The 20456-nt window shown below is 39.8% G+C and overlaps 1 protein-coding gene across 8 annotated transcripts in view; it reads left to right on the top strand.

Annotated features, from left to right (window-relative positions):
* Positions 1-20456, top strand: part of AKAP7 (A-kinase anchoring protein 7) — a 137664-nt gene that overhangs the window by 89521 nt on the left and 27687 nt on the right. For 3 of the 8 annotated variants that reach the window (XM_082634106.1, XM_082634101.1, XM_082634100.1), the window contains one exon: positions 14183-14251. The exons of 4 other annotated variants lie outside the window; for them this stretch is intronic. In XM_082634106.1, coding sequence (XP_082490232.1) covers positions 14183-14251 — 69 coding nt within the window. Of the gene's footprint in view, positions 1-11652; positions 11787-14182; positions 14252-20456 lie in introns of those variants that run through there. One more of the 8 variants, XM_082634107.1, reaches the window with a different exon arrangement.

Below are 20456 nucleotides of genomic sequence, written 5' to 3'. Positions count from 1 at the left end.
AGAAGAATATCCACAGTTATCTGAAAAGGCTATTATTCTCTTCCTTCTTCTAAATATACTTCTATGTGAGGCTGGGTTTTTCTTATACTTCAAATGAAACAACATATTGCAACAGATTGAATGCAGAATCAGATATGAGGATAAAACTGTCTGATTAAGCCAGACACTAAAGAAAATTATGAGAATGAAAAATAATGCCATTCATTTCACTAGAAAAAATTTTAATTAAAAAAATATAGGTATTTTCACAAAACATTATTTATTATAACATATAGTGGATTTATTATTGATATTTTGAAAGGAATGAATAAATAATTTTTTTAAAATTCTGTTTTAATTTCTAATGTAGTAAATATTGACAACATAATCCAAATAAACAAAAGCTCTTGGTAGGGAGAGATTGTAGATAAGTTTTAAGAATGTTAAGGGGTCCTAAGGCCAAAACATTTAAGAACTCCTGATTTAGTTCATGTGTCCAAGAAAACTATGAAAAAATTTAATCCTCAGACAACATTCCAAACTTAATTTTGATCAATATTTCCTACTCTTTCTTTGAACAAATTAATTTTGGTGGCTACTCAGTTATCTCTCTATAAAATATAAACTAGGTTGATCCCTCTCTCCTTAATTTTTCTGTTCATCCCTTTTAAGTTTCCATTTAAGCATTCTGTGGTAAAAATGTGACAAGTAGAAAAATACCCAAGACTGACAATAGCGTATCTATATGAAACGATGCATTAAAAAAATCATTATTATGTGAAATGTATATTCTATAATATAGGAATGCCTCTTTTGTGGTAGGCAGGACCAAAACATTTTGTCTTGTTTTCTTTTGCACAGGCTGACAGGGAGATGATTAACAAAATTTCATCTCTAGTTAGACTGAGTAAGATGAATCTACCTCAAGCATGTTAGAAGAGGGAAAAGAGAAAAGACAGTTTATCACCTAAGGGAACTGTACATTTTTTTTTTTACTTGAAAACTTAATTATCAAGTAATTTAATAAGAGCTGAGTGCAAGGTATTTAATTATTTACTCTATGACACACAAATTGAATAACCATGTAATTTATTACCCAGATGGATACTTGTAAGTGTACTATGCTGGGTTAAAAGAAGAAAACCAAGAGTATCCTGCTTTAAATGGGACTTACATCATCCTACCTAGAAAGCATAGTGTTCTTGAAAAGTGGAACCTTTGACGTGGTAAAATATTATATTTCAAATGCCAATCTTGTTCCTTTTTGTAATGTAATTGTCCTCTTCTTACAATGTTTCCTTGATGAAACCTGTCTTCTAAAAAGAAAGTGAAGTTTCATTATTTATGCCCCTAATAAAATTGAAAAGCAGCTGATAGTTGGAACTCTCAGCTTGTTGCTTTCCATCTGCTTGAGTTAGAGGAAGTTGCAGGGTAAGTAACTGAGCAAATCAATCGTAATGATGGCTCACTGTATTTTAATTGGTATATCAGCTATTAATCTGATGCTAACACAGAGTGGCAGCTGTGGCTCAGGCTATTTTGAAAATCCAACATCTGTTGGCCTGGTTTCAAACCTTATGATTTATATTAGATGCCTTGGGAACCTTACATATTAAAGGGGTAGTGCTATGTGGTAAATTTAACTATGTGACAAATTAAGCATCACTGCTAGGATGATGCAGTAATAATTTGTGTTATTTTATGATTTATGTGTACAGCCTCTGATTTTAAGTGTATTTTAGAAAACATGAAAGAAAATATTGAATTCCAAATAAAAAGAAAAATAAATGAATGAAATGATTGGAGGGCAGATTCTGCAGTCAAAAGAAGCCATTAAGATATAGGGAATTAGTCTTAGGAGAGCCTGCCTAAGTTGCCAAAAGTTATGGCTAACCCATCACATTGCCTAATTGCCTCTGAACGTGTTTTTTCACCAAACTAATTAATGCTTATTAATGTTTTAAACGTACTTAACACAGTGCCTGACATATAAAGTTATAAAAATGTTAGTTATTAAGATTAATGGCAGTACTAGTTATACTAGAATACTTACTGCAACAGTATTCTTACTTTCCTAACATCAGAACACCCAGTCAGATTTTTATAAATTTGCCTCATTCCTAATGCTGTCCTTAAATTGGCATGGATTAATTGGTGCATTTCAAAAATAAAAATGCATATATACACATATATGATATATCTATCAAGTGCCTTTTTGTATTTATGTAATATTTTATATTGCACACACATATTTATATATAATTTATGTATAAAAATACAATGGTGAATATGGAAAACTGACATGTTTGGGGAGCTATGGGAAAAACACAATAAAGTGTTACCTATGTTTTGTATAAAATACCTAAAGCACTATCTGTAGCTAACAGGAAGAACAACATTTTGTCAATTCATGAATTGTGGCTCTATTTGATCTTCTATTGACTAGGGTATTCAGGGGAATATTTTGTTTAGATTCTGGCTCTTGAGTACAGGAAACTACATTTGATTATCATGTTTTATATTTCATACCAGGGAACCATAGCTTCCAAATATATTTTCATTGCTAACAGCTCTGATCAAAGCAAAAGCTTTTACTTAAGAAGTCAATCTTAGCCTAATATGGTTTAGAGAAAGGGAGTTCACAGTTTTGCTCCAACTATGCATTTTTAGCAAGAATTTAGTTGATAAGTGTGGCATACATTTATCTATATATGATAGATTTTTTAAAAAATCTGGGCTTCCCTGGTGGCGCAGTGGTTGAGAGTCCACCTGCCCATGCAGGGGACACGGGTTCGTGCCCCGGTCCGGGAAGATCCCACATGTCACAGAGTGGCTGGGCCCGTGAGCCATGGCCGCTGAGCCTGCACGTCCGGAGCCTGTGCTCCGCAACGGGAGAGGCCACAACAGTGAAAGGCCCGCATGCTGCAAAAATAAATAAATAAATAAAATAAAATAAATAAAAATAAAAATTACCATGCCACCCTTTATTGATTCACTTTTTAAGGCTTTTATCTTTTTTTGCTATACAAAATTATTTATAGAGCTTTTCAAGAACTTTTCTAAGTTTAATTGACCAAACAGTAGATACCACATTTTTATTAAAAGTTAAATATAAAACTCTTCTGAGTTTTGCCTCTTCTGAGTCCATTCTCTTCCTGCCCTGATTGCTGATTGGCAGAGCTGTCCCTTCCCTGTGAGGCGGTGGGCTTTAGGGCACGTGGGCTCCACTTTCGCCCTGATTGGTTCCATTCTTCTTGCTAGTGATTAGTTTAGGAAGTGTCACGTGACCCAGTTCTGATAAGTGAGGGGAACTCTGCTTGGGACCTCAGAGAACAGTTTTCTTGATGATGTATAATTTATTGGGAAGAGAACGTCATTTTTTAGCTGGAAATTGTTGAGTATACATGCAATCCCTGGACTTAGCAGCATCTTAACCACAGGGACACTAGGTGACTTCAAGCCCATGTGCTGAGTATGGGAGACTAGAAGGTGAATCTTGATGATCTTAAGTCACAGAATTAACCAACCTTAGAGCAACTCTACCTCAGATTATAGGGGGTAATGACATTTTGAAAAATTCGTAACCTCTTGAATCAGGTGTTTTTTGTTACTTGCAGCTGAATGCATCCTAACAGATACACATTTTGGATGTAAATTACAAAATGTATTAACAGAAAATAGACTCGGTGTTTTGGGTTTTTAGCACAGTTCTGATAGTTACTAAAACTTGTTAGATGAATCCATAAACAGAATGAATACTGACATAGTGTATCAGATGAATGTCAGCCTAGACCATGGTGGCTCATGACAGATCCTGAGACCTGCTGAAACCAATCTTGATTTAACTGCATTTCATCTAGTATAAGAGAATTTTCTTTTCTTTATCTTGGGGATTCACTTTCATTCTTCTGTATCACTTTAAATGTTATTAGAGGGAAAAAACTTTAATAATTATATACTGAGTTATTAAAGCACCTTTTATTTGAAGTCTTCAAATACTTTACATAGCAGGAAATGTGACTGTTGTCTTGCTCAAGACAAACAGTGAACCACTTTCAGAACTACACATATGGAGGATATTCTACATAAAGAATTAGGACCTGTGAAAACCCCCCAATAAGCTGGGAACTGTAGAACCAAATTTTGTGTTGTTTACATTGTTAAACTACAAATAGAATCTACTTATTGGGTCCTTTTGGCTTTTTGAAATACATGTTTTCTTCCTATGAAGGATGTTTCTTTCTCTCTGAAAGGTTCAGGGCATTAAAGGATTAAAGGCACTTGAATAAGAAAGCAGCCATATCGGGTAATACAAATACTGGCCAGCAGATTAAGTGTATTCTCTGCTTTTCTTTCTTTCTTTTTTTTTTTTTTTTTTTTTTTTTTTTTTTTTTTTTTTTGCGGTACGCGGGCCTCTCACTGTTGTGGCCTCTCCCGTTGCGGAGCACAGGCTCCCGATGCTCAGGCTCAGCAGCCATGGCTCACGGGCCCAGCCGCTCCGCGGCATATGGGATCCTCCCAGACCGGGGCACGAACCCGTATCCCCTGCATCGGCAGGCGGACTCTCAACCACTGCGCCACCAGGGAGGCCCTCTTTCTTTCTTTTTTTAAATAGGTTTTAACATGCAAACATTTGCCTTGTCCATGAGTACGTAACTCATGTCAGTTTTTGTGAATTCATTGCTAATGCCTGCAAAGAAGAATGCCTGTAAAAAAGCAGGCCTGGCATATACCCTGAGAAAACCATAATTCAAAAAGAGACATGTACCAAAATGTTCATTGCAGCTCTATTCACAATAGCCCGGAGCTGGAAACAACCTAAGTGTCCATCATCGGATGAATGGATAAAGAAGATGTGGCACATATATACAATGGAATATTACTCAGCCATAAAAAGAAACGAAACTGAGCTATTTGAAATGAGGTGGATAGACCTAGAGTCTGTCATACAGAGTGAAGTAAGTCAGAAGGAGAAAGACAAATACCGTATGCTAACACATATATACGGAATTAAAAAAAAAAAATGTCATGAAGAACCTAGGGGTAAAATGGGAATAAAGACACAGACCTACTTGAGAATGGGCTTGAGGATATGGGGAGGGGGAAGGGTAAGCTGTGACAAAGCGAGAGAGAGAGTCATGGACATATATACACTACCAAACGTAAGGTAGATAGATAGTGGGAAGCAGCCGCAGAGCACAGGGAGATCAGCTCAGTGCTTTGTGACCGCCTGGAGGGGTGGGATGGGGAGGATGGGAGGGAGGGAGATGCATGAGGGAAGGGATGTGGGAACAGATGTATATGTATGACTGATTCACTTTGTTATAAAGCAGAAACTAAAAAAAAAAAAAAAAAAAAAAAAGCAGGCCTGAACAGTATCTGTCCAGGGTAGGTGACCGTTCCCGGCCTTTGTCATCCTGGTCCTGCACTGCCTTCCTAAAACTGTCCAATGGGATTTACCACAATGCAAATGCTGGGCTTCCTTCTGCTCCCTTCCCGCGTGCCTGCACATGTGGGCCCCCCACCTTCCTTTGACCCAGGCTTTCTCTCTCACCTCCTCTGGCAGCACCCCTCGACTCAAGAGTTAACTTCACCCCAAGAGCCGACGTGCTTATCACATGAGCACATACTCAGTGTGTAATAAATAGCACCTGGAATCAAATTGAATTGATAAAATGGTATAACACAAATTCAAGGTGTCCAGGTACACACTGTAACTTCTCAGCCCTTCTCCCAGCCCTGCTGCTGTCTGTTCTCTGAGCAGGGAAATAGATTCTCTGCCCTAATTGATTTCTCACCATTAAGGAAAAGGCTTCAGTTACATACATTGTTCAAGGTTTGGCCACATACATAGAAGAGAACTGACTGAATAATAAGCAGGGTGGAGGTATTTGAAGCTGGGCGCTAAGCTGGCATGTGTCAGTGGAGATTGGGAAGGACATCATGGATTGGTAAGGAAGGACTTCCTTTGTACCTCTGGTTATCTGCTTGTTTCCTCTCCTTTCCTAAATGCACATGGTATGTTATGTTTTTCTCCTTGTGTTTCATATATAGGAAAAAACACATTGTCTTTCCAATTACCTACTGAAATTGTATAGCATATGGCAGTTTCAAATGCAGATAACTATAACTTTCAGTTTTTGAGAAAAATGGCTAAAGCACTGAAGAGAGAAGTTAAAAAGTCTTTGTTGAAAATATGACTAAAGTAGGAATAATGTTAAAAAATAATTCTTGGCTCCCAAATTTCTGGTTGGTCAAGATTCTTTTAGCTGGTAATTAAAAAGGACTTTACTGGTGAGATTTACAGATTACCCTTAAAGTTTTTCAGTTATAATTTTTCAGTCTCTTTCCTTTGCAGATAGACACTCATAAGAACAGCTTTCAAATATCAATATTTAATGATGTAGTTTCAGAACCTTGCCCTTTGGGTACAAAATGGCTACATAGATGTAGCATGACTCAAAATGGAGTAGCATCTATGTGATAAATATATGCTTACTGTGGATTGATTATTGAAAATTAAAATTTGGTTTTACAGGAACATAGAGAAACAGAATACAATATTGAGTAAGTCCATCTAAACTTCTTCAAGCCCAGAGTAACTGCTTGGTTTTTGGTACACTGATGTCAACATAAAAAAACTGGGATATATTCCAGAACATCCCAATTTTTATGAATTGTGTTTCCATAAATTGTCAAGCATTTCTTTTTTCTTTTTTTAATTAATTCATTATTTAATTTTTGGCTGCGTTGGGTCTTCGTTGCTGCGTGCGGGCTTTTCTCTAGTTGCGGTGCGCAGGGGCTACTCTTCGTTGTGGTGTGTGGGCTTCTCATTGCGGTGGCTTCTCTTGTTACGGAGCACAGGCTCTAGGCACGCTGGCTTCAGTAGTTGTGGCACGTGGGCTCAGTAGTTGCGGCTTGCGGGTTCTGGAGTACAGGTTCAGTAGTTGTGGAGCATGGGCTTAGTTGCTCCACGGCATGTGGGATCTTCCCAGACCAGGGCTCGAACCCATGTCCCCTGCATTGGCAGGCGGATTCTTAACCACTGTGCCACCAGGGAAGCCCCAAGCATTTCTTGAAGTCATGTAACTTTTCACTGAAACTGTGACATTTCTTGGTGTAACAGTTTCTGTAAGAGTGCTACCTGCTTTATAAGGAAATCTTCCTGAAGTGTGCCTTCTGTGCTTAAAGGCATGTCTCCTAAGGCTTGGTTCCAGAATTTGGAGGGATAAAGCGTTTTCCCCCTCTTTTTTTTTTTTTTTTTGTTTTGTTTTTGCGGTACGCGGGCCTCTCACTGCTGTGGCCTCTCCCGTTGTGAAGCACAGGCTCCAGGCGCGCAGGCCCAGCAGCCATGGCTCACGGGCCCAGCCGCTCCGCGGCATGTGGGATCCTCCCGGACCGGGGCACGAACCTGTGTCCCCTGCATCAGCAGGCGGACTCTCAACCACTGCGCCACCAGGGAAGCCCTCCCCGTCTTTTTACACTTCATGATTTGATGTCCTCTTTCTCTCCACTCTTTTGAATACAGGAACATTTACTTTTTCTTTTCTTTCTCATTTGCTTCTGTAAGTTGTCAAACTCAGATTTCCTTTCTTAATGAATGGGAGATCTCAGAAGAATTGGTAATCTGTACAGTTTTACAGAGTCAGAATATTACAGTGAGATTTTTTCCCTTAGAGTCAGACTTTTATAGCAAGATTGCCCAGAAATCCACATATACATGTTTTTAGTTATAGATAGAAAATAAAGCCAAACAATGACAAAGAGAATAGAGTCTTTGGTCATAGTTAAGAATTATATTTTCCCATTGGAGATAGTGATCAGAGCTGACATTTCAAAGTACATGAAGAAGTGGCAGCTGCTGCCTCCTCATACTTTTTAGTTTTATTCCTGCCATTTCAACCATTATAAAAATTGAAACAGCTATAGCAGATATGGGCAACTGTTTTAACCATGATTTGTTTGTAGCGAGGCCTGTGAGAAAAGAAAACATGAAAAGGTTATGGTTTTAAATTTATGAACATGATATCCGATATTTTTTCTCATTGATGTTAACCTTACTTCTTTTTCTAATCTTCTAGTTATGGTAGATCTCTATGTATTACTGAAAGGAGTCTGTTAACCCCCTAATAAAACCCTACTAATATTTTCTAGGATTACTTGTGAATGGTCCAAGTTGCTCTTTTTCCTGGAAGCTGAAGGCTTCCCAGGGTTGTTCTGGTGCCCGTGTTCTCCCTTGAGTCATTTCCCCAAGGCATAGCAGGCAGCAGGGCTCCAGCTCCAATAAAGGTTCTGTCTTTAAGTCTTTGTTTTAAAATAGGATTTTAAATACTCTAGCACCATTAATAAAAGGATCTGGTGACAAAACATGAGAAACCAAAGCATTTACAACATATTACCATAGAGCTTGATTAAATAACTATTTTTCTGAACATTATTCTGAAATTGTAAGAGGTTTCCTAAAGTATATACCTGATACCACACACAAATTGTGTTGAATAATACAGAACTCTGCAATGAGATGCTCAGGGCTTATGCAGCCAGACAGATTGAATTCAAATCCCATTATTGTCATAGTTCTCTGAGAGATTTTGGCCAAGCTACTTTCCTGAGGTTAAGTTTTTCGCCCGTGCAGTGGGGATAGTAATTGTACCTATACCTCAGAGCCGTGGTAGGGCTTAAATGAATGAGTAAATGTAAAGCCCTTAGCAAGTGCCTGGTATATAGTAGGTGTCCAGGAAATGTTAGCGATTATTTTTAATTTTAACTTACAACTTGATTGTTTTGTGAGATAGGGATGGGTGAGGAGGGGCTTACATCTTAAACTATTCTAGTTAGTTACATACTGACATACTGTTGTATTTCCAAATAATTGGGTAAAAGATGGATACTTTCTAGGTCCTTCTGAATGATAGCTACTCAGATTTGCGGGGGGGAGGGGGCATGGAATGGCAGGGAAAAAGATCTATTTTTTTCACCAGAATTCCATATATATAGCTTGTTTCCTAAATGAAAACATACAGACACATGAATTTCTTAGTTATTTTTGAGTTGAAAATTTGTGTATATGAAAACGTATGAAATCTGTAGAAGGAAAATCACATTTAATTGTATGTTGAAGGAATCATCTTTATTGAAAAATTCTAAAACTATGCAGTGTAAAAACCATTCTTGGAAATCCTGAGCTAGGAGTAGTCATAAACCTACAGGGTGAAATTACAGCCTTTCAGAACTGAGAAAAACCTTAGTGACCTTGAACTCAGACCCCACCCCCTCTTTGAGGTTAAACGGTGTGCTAATTATTTGCACAATTAAAAGCCAGTTTTAAAACTCCTGTCTTGAATTTCTCAGTTGTTTTCTAATCTTTTATTATGGTTAATTCACTTTTAACGCTTATGAAAAAAAAAAAAAAAAAAAAAGCCTCTTAACATAGCCACGCCACTTGCCCACCCCGCCTTGGATTGCAGGATATCCTGAGATACACACTGTTACTTAGCTAATGATACAATTTATATCTTTCATTCTTTTTTTTTTTTTTTTTTGCGGTACGCGGGCCTCTCACTGTTGTGGCTTCTCCTGCTGCGGAGCACAGGCTCCGGACGCACAGGCTCAGCGGCCATGGCTCACGGGCCTGGCCGCTCCGGGGCATGTGGGATCTTCCCCGACCAGGGCGCAAACCCGTGTCCCCTGCATCGGCAGGCGGACTCTCAACCACTGCGCCACCAGGGAAGCCCTATATCTTTCATTCTTAATTGTATGTTTTCAGTAGTAGTGCCAACAGGGACTAATTAATAAAGTGAAGTTGGTAGGATTCATCGCAGAATGTTATCCTGGATGCTGCACTGGAGTGAGGGGTCTTCTTGTTTGGAGTTTCCATGGATAAGCAGTAACTCAAGATGGCGGCTAGGGGGGCCAGAAATTTGTAGAGGAGGAGGTGAGATTGCTAGCTGGTGCTGGGAAGACTGAGGCGCATATTGATACACTGCTCCCACAGTCTGTTCTCTTCTCCTTTCTCTCCTCCCAAACACTACCTACTTTCCAACAACAAATTAAAACTTTATATTGAACTTACCAGATTTACAGATGAAGAAATCAAAACTCAGACAAAGAGGTCAATGTTTCAGAACTGTTAATACCTGACAGATCTGAGATTCAAACCTCTGGCTTTTTATTTCTAAAGGTTCTATCACTACACCAATGCCGGGATTGGGGGATGCCAGGAGTTGCTCATTTTCCTCAATGAAGAGTGTTCACTGCAAATATCTCTTTCTTTAACACAAAAAGTAATGCTTAGGATTTTAAAAATTGACAGGTTTTATTCTTCCAGACTACACACTCTTTTTGTTCAGATGAGTAGGAAGGTAGACACACTGCCTGCAGAACTGCGGGCAGTTTTCATTATCATCCACTGCCCTCTCCTTTCAGTGCCTGGTGAATGGGTGTGAGTGCTTAGCTGGGAAGTCGAGGAGTAAAGTTAAGAATTTGGGTGGTGGGCTTCCCTGGTGGCGTAGTGGTTGAGAGTCCGCCTGCCGATGCAGGGGACATGAGTTCGTGCCCCGGTCCGGGAAGATCCCACATGCCCCGGAGCGGCCAGGCCCGTGAGCCATGGCCGCTGAGCCTGCGCGTCTGGAGCCTGTGCTCCGCAACGGGAGAGGCCACAGCAGTGAGAGGCCCGCGTACCGCAAAAAAAAAAGAAAAAAAAAAAAAGAATTTGGGTGGTAACCCTGGCACTATGAGCAGTCTTTCCTTCTCATGGTGTCATAAAATAAGGCTCTTCCCAAGATAAGATAACAGATTTGGAACGGTTACATGAAATCTTATGTCATGAAGTTCAAAATATATCGTCATGTCTGGTAATCAACTGCTTTGTTGTCCCTGAATCTGCCTAACCACCTTGTGTTTTCATTAAGAAAGATGCTATTATCGCTGATCTTTTTCTCAGCGATGCTTCTAGATTTGGGGCATTTTGTGGGCTACTGACATACTTGATGCTCTAATTTTAAAATTCATAGTATTGGTTTAATGCTTTAATTGAGGAAGAGAGCAGTGTTTCAGAAAGCAGGTATTTAACTTTAGAAGATAAGATGTAGAGTGCAGACGACAACTGGTGTCCTTTTACCACCACCACCACCACCCACCCACCCACCCCCACCCTGCATTTCTACCCTTCTTGCAGCTTGAAGTCCGTGGTACTTCATTCAAGTTGTGTTTTCTGTGTTCTGCAAGGTCAGGTTCCCTATTCCTAAAACAAAGAAAGAAAAATCTCCTGGGGATGAAAGAAAGCTCTTCCTCTTTAAATGCAGACAGAAAATCTGGGTTTTTTTTCCCCTTTGAATTTCCCTGTGTAATTACTGCATTTGTCTGTAGGAGAAAGGACCGGTTGTGGTTTGTTCTAGATTACCTTTCTTAAAGACACATCCGCAGAGCCACGCAGCGCACGTGGCACTCACCTCAGGGCGAGAGCTCCCAGTTTTGCGAGAATTAGGCGAGCGGAGGGCCAGTTCTTTCTCCGAGAGCCAGTCCCAGAGCAGTTGCGTGGGGCTGGAGCCCGGGGAGGCGGAGCCTTTTTGCTCCCGGCGGCGGCGAGTGCCCCCTCCTCTGCCTGCCTGCCTGCCTGCCTGCCTGCCTGCCGGCAGGGTATCCTGTGCAGCCACTCGTCGTGCTCCTGTGCTGCTCCGCGGACCGTGGGATAAACCGCAGTCGCTCTTTGGGGAGCCCGGGGAGAAGAACACCAGGAAGGGTAGAGAGCACTAGTGCCATGGGCCAGCTCTGCTGCTTTCCCTTCTCAAGAGATGAGGAGAAAATCAGTAAGTGTGATTTGTCCTGTGCCAAATCCTAAGTGCCTGGCTATTTTATGTGGCTGTCTTCTAGGGATAGTTTTGTTTTTTTCTTATGGGAAACATAGCAGACTAATGAGCTGTGATTTTTCTTGTGCATTTACTGAAAGCATTGGTAGATGTGTGGTTAATAATTAACTGTCGAAGTACAGCAACTCAATGAATAGAGCTATGTTAAAGATACAGAATACCGAAGTCATTTTTCATTTTCTTCTGTTGGTATTTTACAGCTCGTTTTTATCACACTATCTAGAGTCAGAATTTAATTTTGAGTCTCTTTATATCACTGCATACAATTTGATAAATTATACACGCCAGACTTCATTTTTCTTATCTGAAATTGGGTGGGATGTTTTCAGAGCAATGCTCAATAATAACATATAGAGAAGTAAAGCTGGTCCGAAAATGACATATATTATACATTTGCAGATATTTTCATGTGTCCTCTGCTTTGTTCTCCATGGAGGGAATTCGGGTGTAACTGTAAGATCCCTTCAAACAAGTGATGCCACTTTAATGTCTGCAAAAACTTCACTGAATATTTTTAAACTAATGTCAGGCAGGTTCCACATCTGCTTATGGCCGAAAACAGAACTTAAACCGATGACATTGCACTGAAATTTCTTACTCACTGGCTTATGTGTGTGCACTTACATTTCAACTTTGTTAAAGACAGTACTGGCATTGCAGTTAGTTTGCTGAATAGAATTTGCCTTAATGGCAGTTGCCCCCAAATATTGAATTTTTAGTTCTTTTTCAGTAAAATGTTTACAGACATACTGATGAAAATTTGCAGCCACATTTATGTCACATCAGTGCTTTATTTAAATCAATTTAAATAGGTCAACAGAATCTCTTGATATCTGATTCAGATACTCAAAGATACACATCTGGCTTGTATTTCCTGCTGCTCATTCCTCAGGAAACTAGCCAGGGACAGGTTTAAAAATAATTAATACATATCTTATACATATTCACTTGGGAAGATAAGCCAGTTTTTTTTTTTTTTTTTTTTTTTTTTTACAAGAAATCTTCTGAGAATGCTGTGGAATAAATGTTGGGAGGCTTTGGAGCGTTTGCTTATTAACAAGAGCCCATAGCTGTGCTCTAAATTTTACTTGTGAAAATGATACTGTACAGTAGGCGATGGTCCTGAGCTTAAAACCTGAGGTGACTTCACAACAGAATTGTTCATTTTCTAACAGTGAGCATTGGTATTCATTTGGCAGCGTGAAGCTTTGCAGATATTTGTCAGAATGATCCATTTGTAGTTCCTGAGGGTTTTGGTTGATTGATTCCTTGAGGAAGATCTCGATCTGAAATACCTTGGTCTGGACAGATGTCGGGAGAGTGAATTCTTTCCTTACCTTTTTCCACTTCCTATTCCACTGCTCCAGGTTTTCTTGGAGTTCCTGCTTTTCCTTGTGTTCTCTTTCTCTTTGTCCCCTGTCTGTAACTGAAGAAATCAAGTTTCACCTCAATGAGGAATTTGCTCTTTTCTGTCTTTCTCACCTGGGATCCTTGGAGTGCAAAGTCTTCTGTTTTACATACAGCGCTTCTCAATATTGATCGACAGGAGGTGCTTTTGGGGTTTACCTTCTCAAGTTACAAAATTTTAAAAAGAAAATTAAGTTAAGACACTGTGTCTGAAGCAAAGTTCAAATCTGAAAGTGCAAATTATGGTTAGAATCAATGCATTTGTGCCCCCTTTCCTCTTCTTCACCCCCACTGGTCCCAGATCTTCCCCGTTCTCTCCTCATTATTCTTTCATCTGTCTTTGATTTTGTCGTTACTTCACTGTTTTTCTCCTCCTAATCTGCTCCACGCTCTGTTCACATACCACATCAGCTGTTTTCTGGTGCTGTGTTTAATTTCTCTGCTACGGGATAGTCTAAAGAGAAGGTTCTCTGCCAGGCACTGCTATGCTGCTGGTAATACATGTCTACCAGTACTTACAAAGGGGACTTGAAAAAAAAGGCAGAGAATTCCTTAGCCAGCATGCTTCAAGAAACATGTAAATTAGCACTAACTATAAATATACAGTTCATAAGCTATGTTGATTGCATGTAAAAGAACCCATAGTAGACATTTGGGAGGGCCTGATCTTGCTAGTGGATTGTACAGTAACCTTCTGGGTCTTATGCATCTTCGTGGACCCCACCTCGTAGCCTTGTTAGCCTGCTCTGGGCCACATGCTCAGTGAGGACCTCCTAGCCGCAGAGCACAAAAGTGCTTATGCCCACACCCTTCTAATTCTGCTCTAAAGGGTGGTGGCCGTAGAATGTATCTTCTGAGAGCAGCTCAAATGGAGAATTAAACAAGTTTTTGGTGAAAGTTGAAATTTATGGTTGTCATTCTCAAAACAGGTGAGTTGGGAAGCCCATCCTCTGTAGCCCTGCAGAGATACAGAAAGGAGGTACCCAGCTGGCCAAGTGGTAAGAATCAAGTGGTCCCTCTCCCCTCCTGCTGCTGTTTTATCCTGCTTTTGCCCTTGGTGGTGGTGGTAGATAGAAAGTATTCTCATTTCATTGATTTATTAGTGCTACCATTTTAATCTATTAAGAGCAAACGAAATGAGTTTTTTAAAAATCAACTAGTTGTGTAAGGGCTATGTTTGTGTGGGAAGTTAACTGTATGCACAGCCAGAAATCTTGGTAGTGGGGTGAATAGTCAAATACAGTAGAACTTGTCATGGTTTATTTTTCAGTTAATGCGGCACAAAGCAGCTAGACCCTTTTTTGTTTAAATCCCAGCAGTTGAACATTTTCTCAAACTGTATACTTTTTGGCCACAAAAGGTAGAATAGACTGACAATAAATGCATATTTCTTGGTAGATTAAGTACTTTCTATTGCTACACAGGACCATATTTAACCTGAAACATTCCCGTAGATATTGTAGGATTAACAAATGTTGTAGATAGTCTCCAATGTAGTTTTTGCTGAATTCTTCTATAGCGCTTGTGTCCTTTGAATTACCGCATGTCTCATAGTGAGCTTCCTGAAGGGAATGTTCATGAATAAGAATGTTGTTGCACAGGCTTACTGGCCCCTGCAGTTTATCAGACTCACTAAATAAACCTGAAAAGGAAACTTAAATCACTAAAGAGATATCCCTATAACTAATTTAGAAGACATTTTACTTGCTCCTTTCCTAGTGCAAATTTTCCCTTTTTTTTTTTTTTTTTTTTTTTTTTTTTTTGTGGTACGCGGGCCTCTCACTGTTGTGGCCTCTCCCGTTGCGGAGCACAGGTTCTGGACACGCAGGCTTAGTGGCCATGGCTCACGGGCCCAGCCGCTCCGCGGCACGTGGGATCTTCCCAGACCGGGGCACGAACCTGTGTCCCCTGCATCAGCAGGCGGACTCTCAACCACTGCGCCACCAGGGAAGCCCCAGATTTTCCCATTTTGAAGTACATTTGTTTTATGTAGAATGAAACAGGTGAATGTCCAGAGATGAACCAAGCCTCCTCCCATGGTAGTTTGTCATAGGAATGTGTCGTAGGGGAGAATGGGACAGCTAATGAATGGGTGCACTGACAACTCAGTTACTTTCTAGCCCTGATCTTCTGTGATGCTGAAAATGAAAGAGTATTAGTATGTATTTTAACAAGACACATATCTTAATTTTATAAGTATGTGTTTAAACAGTACACAGACACTTTACTTTTATATATGAAATATGTTTCAATATAGTCTTTATTTTTTATTTAAAAAATTTTTATTGGAGTATAGTTGATTTACAATGTTGTGTTAGTTTCAGGTGTACAGCAAAGTGAATCAGTTATGCATATACATATACCCACTCTTTTTTCTTTTTTTAGACTTTTTTCCATTTAAGCCATTACAGATTATTGAGTAGAGTTCCCTGTGCTATTCAGCAGATTCTTATTCATTATCTATTTTATATATAGTGGTGCGTATATGACAATCTCAATTTCCCGATTTGTTCCCCCCCCCACCCCTCCTGTAACCATAAGTTTGTTTTCTACATCCATGACTCTACTTCTGTTTTGTAAATAAGTTCAGTTGTATCGTTTTTTTTAAAGATTCCACATAGAAGTGATATCATATGATATTTGTCAGTCTGACTTATTTCACTCAGTATGACAATCTCTAGGTCCATCTATGTAGCTGCAAATGGCATTATTTCATTCTTTTTTATGGCTGAGTAATATTCCATTGTATATATGTGCCACATCTTCTTTATCCATTCATCTGTCGATGGACACTTAGGTTGCTTCCAAGTCCTGGCTATTGTAAACAGAGATGCAATGAATATTGTGGTACATGACTCTTTTTGAATTACGGTTTTCTCAGGGTATATGCCCAATAGTGGGATTGCTGGGTCATATGGTAGTCCTATTTTTAGTTTTTTAAGGAACCTCCATACTGTTCTCCGTAGTGGCTGTACCAATTTACTTGCCCACCAACAGTGCAAGAGTGTTCCCTTTTCTCCACACCCTCTCCAGCATTTATTGTTTGTAGATTTTTTGATGATGGCCATTCTGACCGGTGTGAGGTGATACCTCATTGTGGTTTTGATTTGCATTTCTCTAATAATTAGTGATGTTGAGCATCTTTTCATGTGCTTTTTGGCCATCTGTATGTCTTCTTTGGAGAAACGTCTGTTTAGATCCTCCACCCATTTTTTTTTTTTTTTACGGTACGCAGGCCTCTCACTGTTGTGGCCCCTCCCGTTGCGGAGCACAGGCTCCGGACGCGCAGGCTCAGCGGCCATGGCTCACGGGCCTAGCCGCTCCGCGGCGTGTGGGATCTTCCCGGACCGGGGCACGAACCCGTGTCCCCTGCATCGGCAGGCGGACTCTCAACCACTGCGCCACCAGGGAAGCCCTTCCACCCATTTTTGATTGGGTTATTTGTATTTTTGATACTGAGCTGCATGAGCTCTTTGTATATTTTAGAGATTAATCCCTTATCGGTTGCTTCATCTGCAAATATTTTCTCCCATTCTGAGGGTTGTCTTTTTGTTTTGTTTATGGTTTCCTTTGCTGTGCAAAAGCTTTTAAGTATATTTAGATCCCATTTGCTTATTTTTGTTTTTATTTTCATTACTCTAGTCTTTTTGTGTGGGATGAGTTAAATGAACCATTTATAGTATTTTATAAATATGAGTCAAATCTCAAGGTGGTTTGTTTCTGATGATTTGGAATTTGATGATATAACATTAATATATAAACTGAGGTAAGCAGTTTGTTCATTTCATGCCTGGTGAATGCTTTCATTTTTGAACATTAATTACCATGGTGGTTATTGTTCAGTCATACTCAGAGAAGCATTTAGATTTTCCAGTTTTCCGAAAGGCTTCCTATAAACGCTACAGCCATATACTCTGCTCTTCTCACTTGCACTTAGATACACTGACTTTACGGTTATCTTTCAGACATGTGCTCTGTTTCATCTCATAGATTTCAAGCAGGACCCAGGTCGTATACCTCTCTTCATAGCATCAGATCCCAGCAGGTTCTCACTTAGACACTGCAGCATGGGCCCCAGGAAATGTGTGATAGGGAACCCCACATCAGTGGACAACAACATTCATTTTCCTTCCTTAGAAATGTGTTTCTGCAGGGGATACAGCATGACTCCAGTCTCTTGCTACCTATTGAATACAGATGGCCCACCCCTTGGCATGCAGCTTTTACTATAGAAAGAGTACAGGACTAGGAGAACGGAGACTTGGGTGATAAACCCAGCTCTGCTCCTAACATCCAGTCTGACGCTGGGCAACTTGCTGATATCTCTGGGCCTCAATTCCTCATATTTAAGAAGTGGGGGTTGAACTACCATGATCTTGAAAGTTTCTTCATTGTCCCTTAGAGCTAAGAGTCTAGGAAATACATATTATAGATATGATGCAGTTGTTTCTTCTTCCTGGTCTTTCTCCCCACCTCATCCTCATTCTCTTCTTTTTAATTTATTGAATGCTTACTGTGTGCTAGGTACTCTGCCAGGGCCATTTGGAAAACTGCTTATGAAATGAAACTATTAGAAAAAACTGCTTCCCATCTGTCCCATTTAAGAGGGGAAGTGGCTGAAAGCTAGTAGTTTGAGGGACTTCTCAGTTACTGTCCTCCAGGGGTGCTATGGGGCCAAGAGCTTGTAGGAGGCTGGGACGCCAGGCAGCCCATTATCTGCTACCTCCTTTCTGAAGCGATGAAGCACAGCAAAACCAGTGGTGCTCCGTGTAACCTGAGCCTACATTGTGCCTAAGGTTTCTGTGGGTGACATTGTGGTAGCAACAGTAATGTGCAATATCAAACATTTAACCCTAGTCACTAAAAATTAGATTTTTCCTTTATTAAATAATGTATACCCAAGAGGTTTATGTTTCAAAAATTAAGTATTGGAACATTAGAGCAAATGCTAATAGTTACTATGCCTATGTCACCTCCCTGGTTCCCTTTGTTAATTCATAGGCTATATGGTAACTGAATTTTTTGTTGCTGATTCTATGATCAAATGCTAATTTTCATTGGGAGTACAAAGGTTGTAGAATTTTTCCCAGCCCCTAGTGCAGTCCTTGGCTGTTGTGAGCTCTGCCTAGATGCCTTGTCAAACAATGTGATGCTACCTGTCCCTGTATCTTCTTTCTTGGGGGCCATGTGAAAAAAGGAGTGGGGAATCTGATGTACATAAAGGTTTTGGTAAATAGAAGAAAGCCTCGAACATTACCCCTTCCTGGGACATTTGCCTTTAACAAGACTGAATTATTCCAAGTGATCTTGGGAAGTATTTGTAGTAAAATAATAAATTAAGATATTGACTGAGCCCAAAATAATCTCTAATGAAGGAATTTCAGGCAACTAGTAAACTCTTTCAGGGCATCTGATAAGTCACTTCCTGTAGATAGTTGCCTTCTGTTTAACTAAGTTGACCCTGCCTAATATGTAGATCTTTGAGCTTTCATCCACCAACTTCTGATGCCCACAGTAAAGAAACTCAAAAGAGCCCCTGAACTCTCAGTGCTGAAAGCAGAGGATTTTGGAGGCAAAGGGACTCGGCTTGCATCCTTGGCTCTAGTATTTATTATTCTAAGTAACTTCTCTAAGCCTCTGTACCCCCATTTTAAATGTGTACTTATCATGAGAATTAAACAAGCAAATGTCTATAAAATGCCTGACACAGTGATTGGCTAATAATAGACCCAGTAAATCTAATTTCTCTGTAATGAATGAGAATGTACTGTACAACCATAGTCACCTTAGAAGTCAACCTGGCAGACTATGGTTTTATTTCCATCATGCCCAGGAGGGGAAAAAAGGGACTTAGAATTTCAGACCTTGAATTGTATAGCAGCCTTACAACATTTATCTTTGTAGCTTCCCTCCTCTTCTCCTTGGGGTTCTGTCCATCATGATGCCGTGCTTCCCTGCCCTGGGAGAGACATGTGGTCCATGTGGAGTTAACCATAGCCTTCCCTGAGATTTGATGGAGGATCTATCTTCCTTTCGGGTTGTGAGTGGAAAGGATGTAAGCATAAGGTCGCTAGCTGGTAGGGAGTGAGGGGGAGTCTTCCTGAGAATGAAGCACAGAAGGAGGCCAGAGAAGGAGAGAGAAAGAGATAGTCCTGTTGATACTGTTTGAGCCTCTGAGTTCAGCTTTGACTGAGACCTTATCTTATGAAGCAATAAATCCTCCTTCTTTTCTTTGTTTAACTTGCTTGGGTTAAATATTTGTCACCTGCAACCAAAAGGCTTCGGATATATTCTAGAAGACACTCAGTGTGTCTAAGGGTACATCCATTCTGGAGCAAATATTTCTAAACCTAGTGAAGAGGTAAAAAGTCTTTGATTTCTTCTCAACTTTCATGTTCCATTTTAGTGGCAATGAAATTTAGCCTTAAGTGAGAGCTGTTATGAAGAGTAATTCACTTCACTTCAACTAATAAATATTGTTGAGCATGTCACATTTGGAAAGCCCTGAGCCAAGTGTTAGGAAGATACAGTGATGATACAAGGTCCCTATTGTTGGAGGATTTCTTTTTAATTTACATGGCTTTTTAAAAAGAGATGTTTTGGGTCCCAGTATTTATCATGCTCTGAAGGGAGAAAGCCGGGATGAAAGATCTTTATGCTCTCAGTCTAACAAGCAGAGCCACACCCCTTCATTCCAGGAAAGTTACAGAGCTAAGTCAGCCAAGTCCAGTGAAAGTGAGCTAATTACCACTCAGAGTGGAAGTTACCTCAAGCTCCTATCACAGGCAGCGGATACAGCTTGACGCAGGCAAACACAGTTTCTACAACAAACATTTTAGCAAATAAAGTTTCCCTTAACAAACATTTATAATGTCAAAGGTACAAGTTAATGGAACTTGGAATTATTAACACCAACCTTTCTGCTGTATAGTAACGTTCTTTGCCCTTAACAAATAGTCGTAGGCAAAAACAACTATATGATGAAAATATAAAGAATGAGTACAGTTTTAACTATATACTGAAAATATAAAGAGTAAGTATAGTCTATGCTAACTAGGATATAAGTGATGTTAATTTTACTAAAGGCTGAGTCAAAGATATTTGAGGCTTATAATTTTCTGTTTTTACACCCCCCCCCAAAACTTAGGTCTTTAGTCAAGGTCATTTTTAAACCTCAGATATATATACAGAAAAATTATAGTG

This window comes from Mesoplodon mirus, assembly GCF_964341445.2.
Source record: "Mesoplodon mirus genome assembly, chromosome: 10".
NCBI classification, from domain to species: domain Eukaryota; kingdom Metazoa; phylum Chordata; class Mammalia; order Artiodactyla; family Ziphiidae; genus Mesoplodon; species Mesoplodon mirus.
Note: the sequence above shows the minus strand (reverse complement) of the source record. Positions and strands in the feature narration are given on the sequence as shown.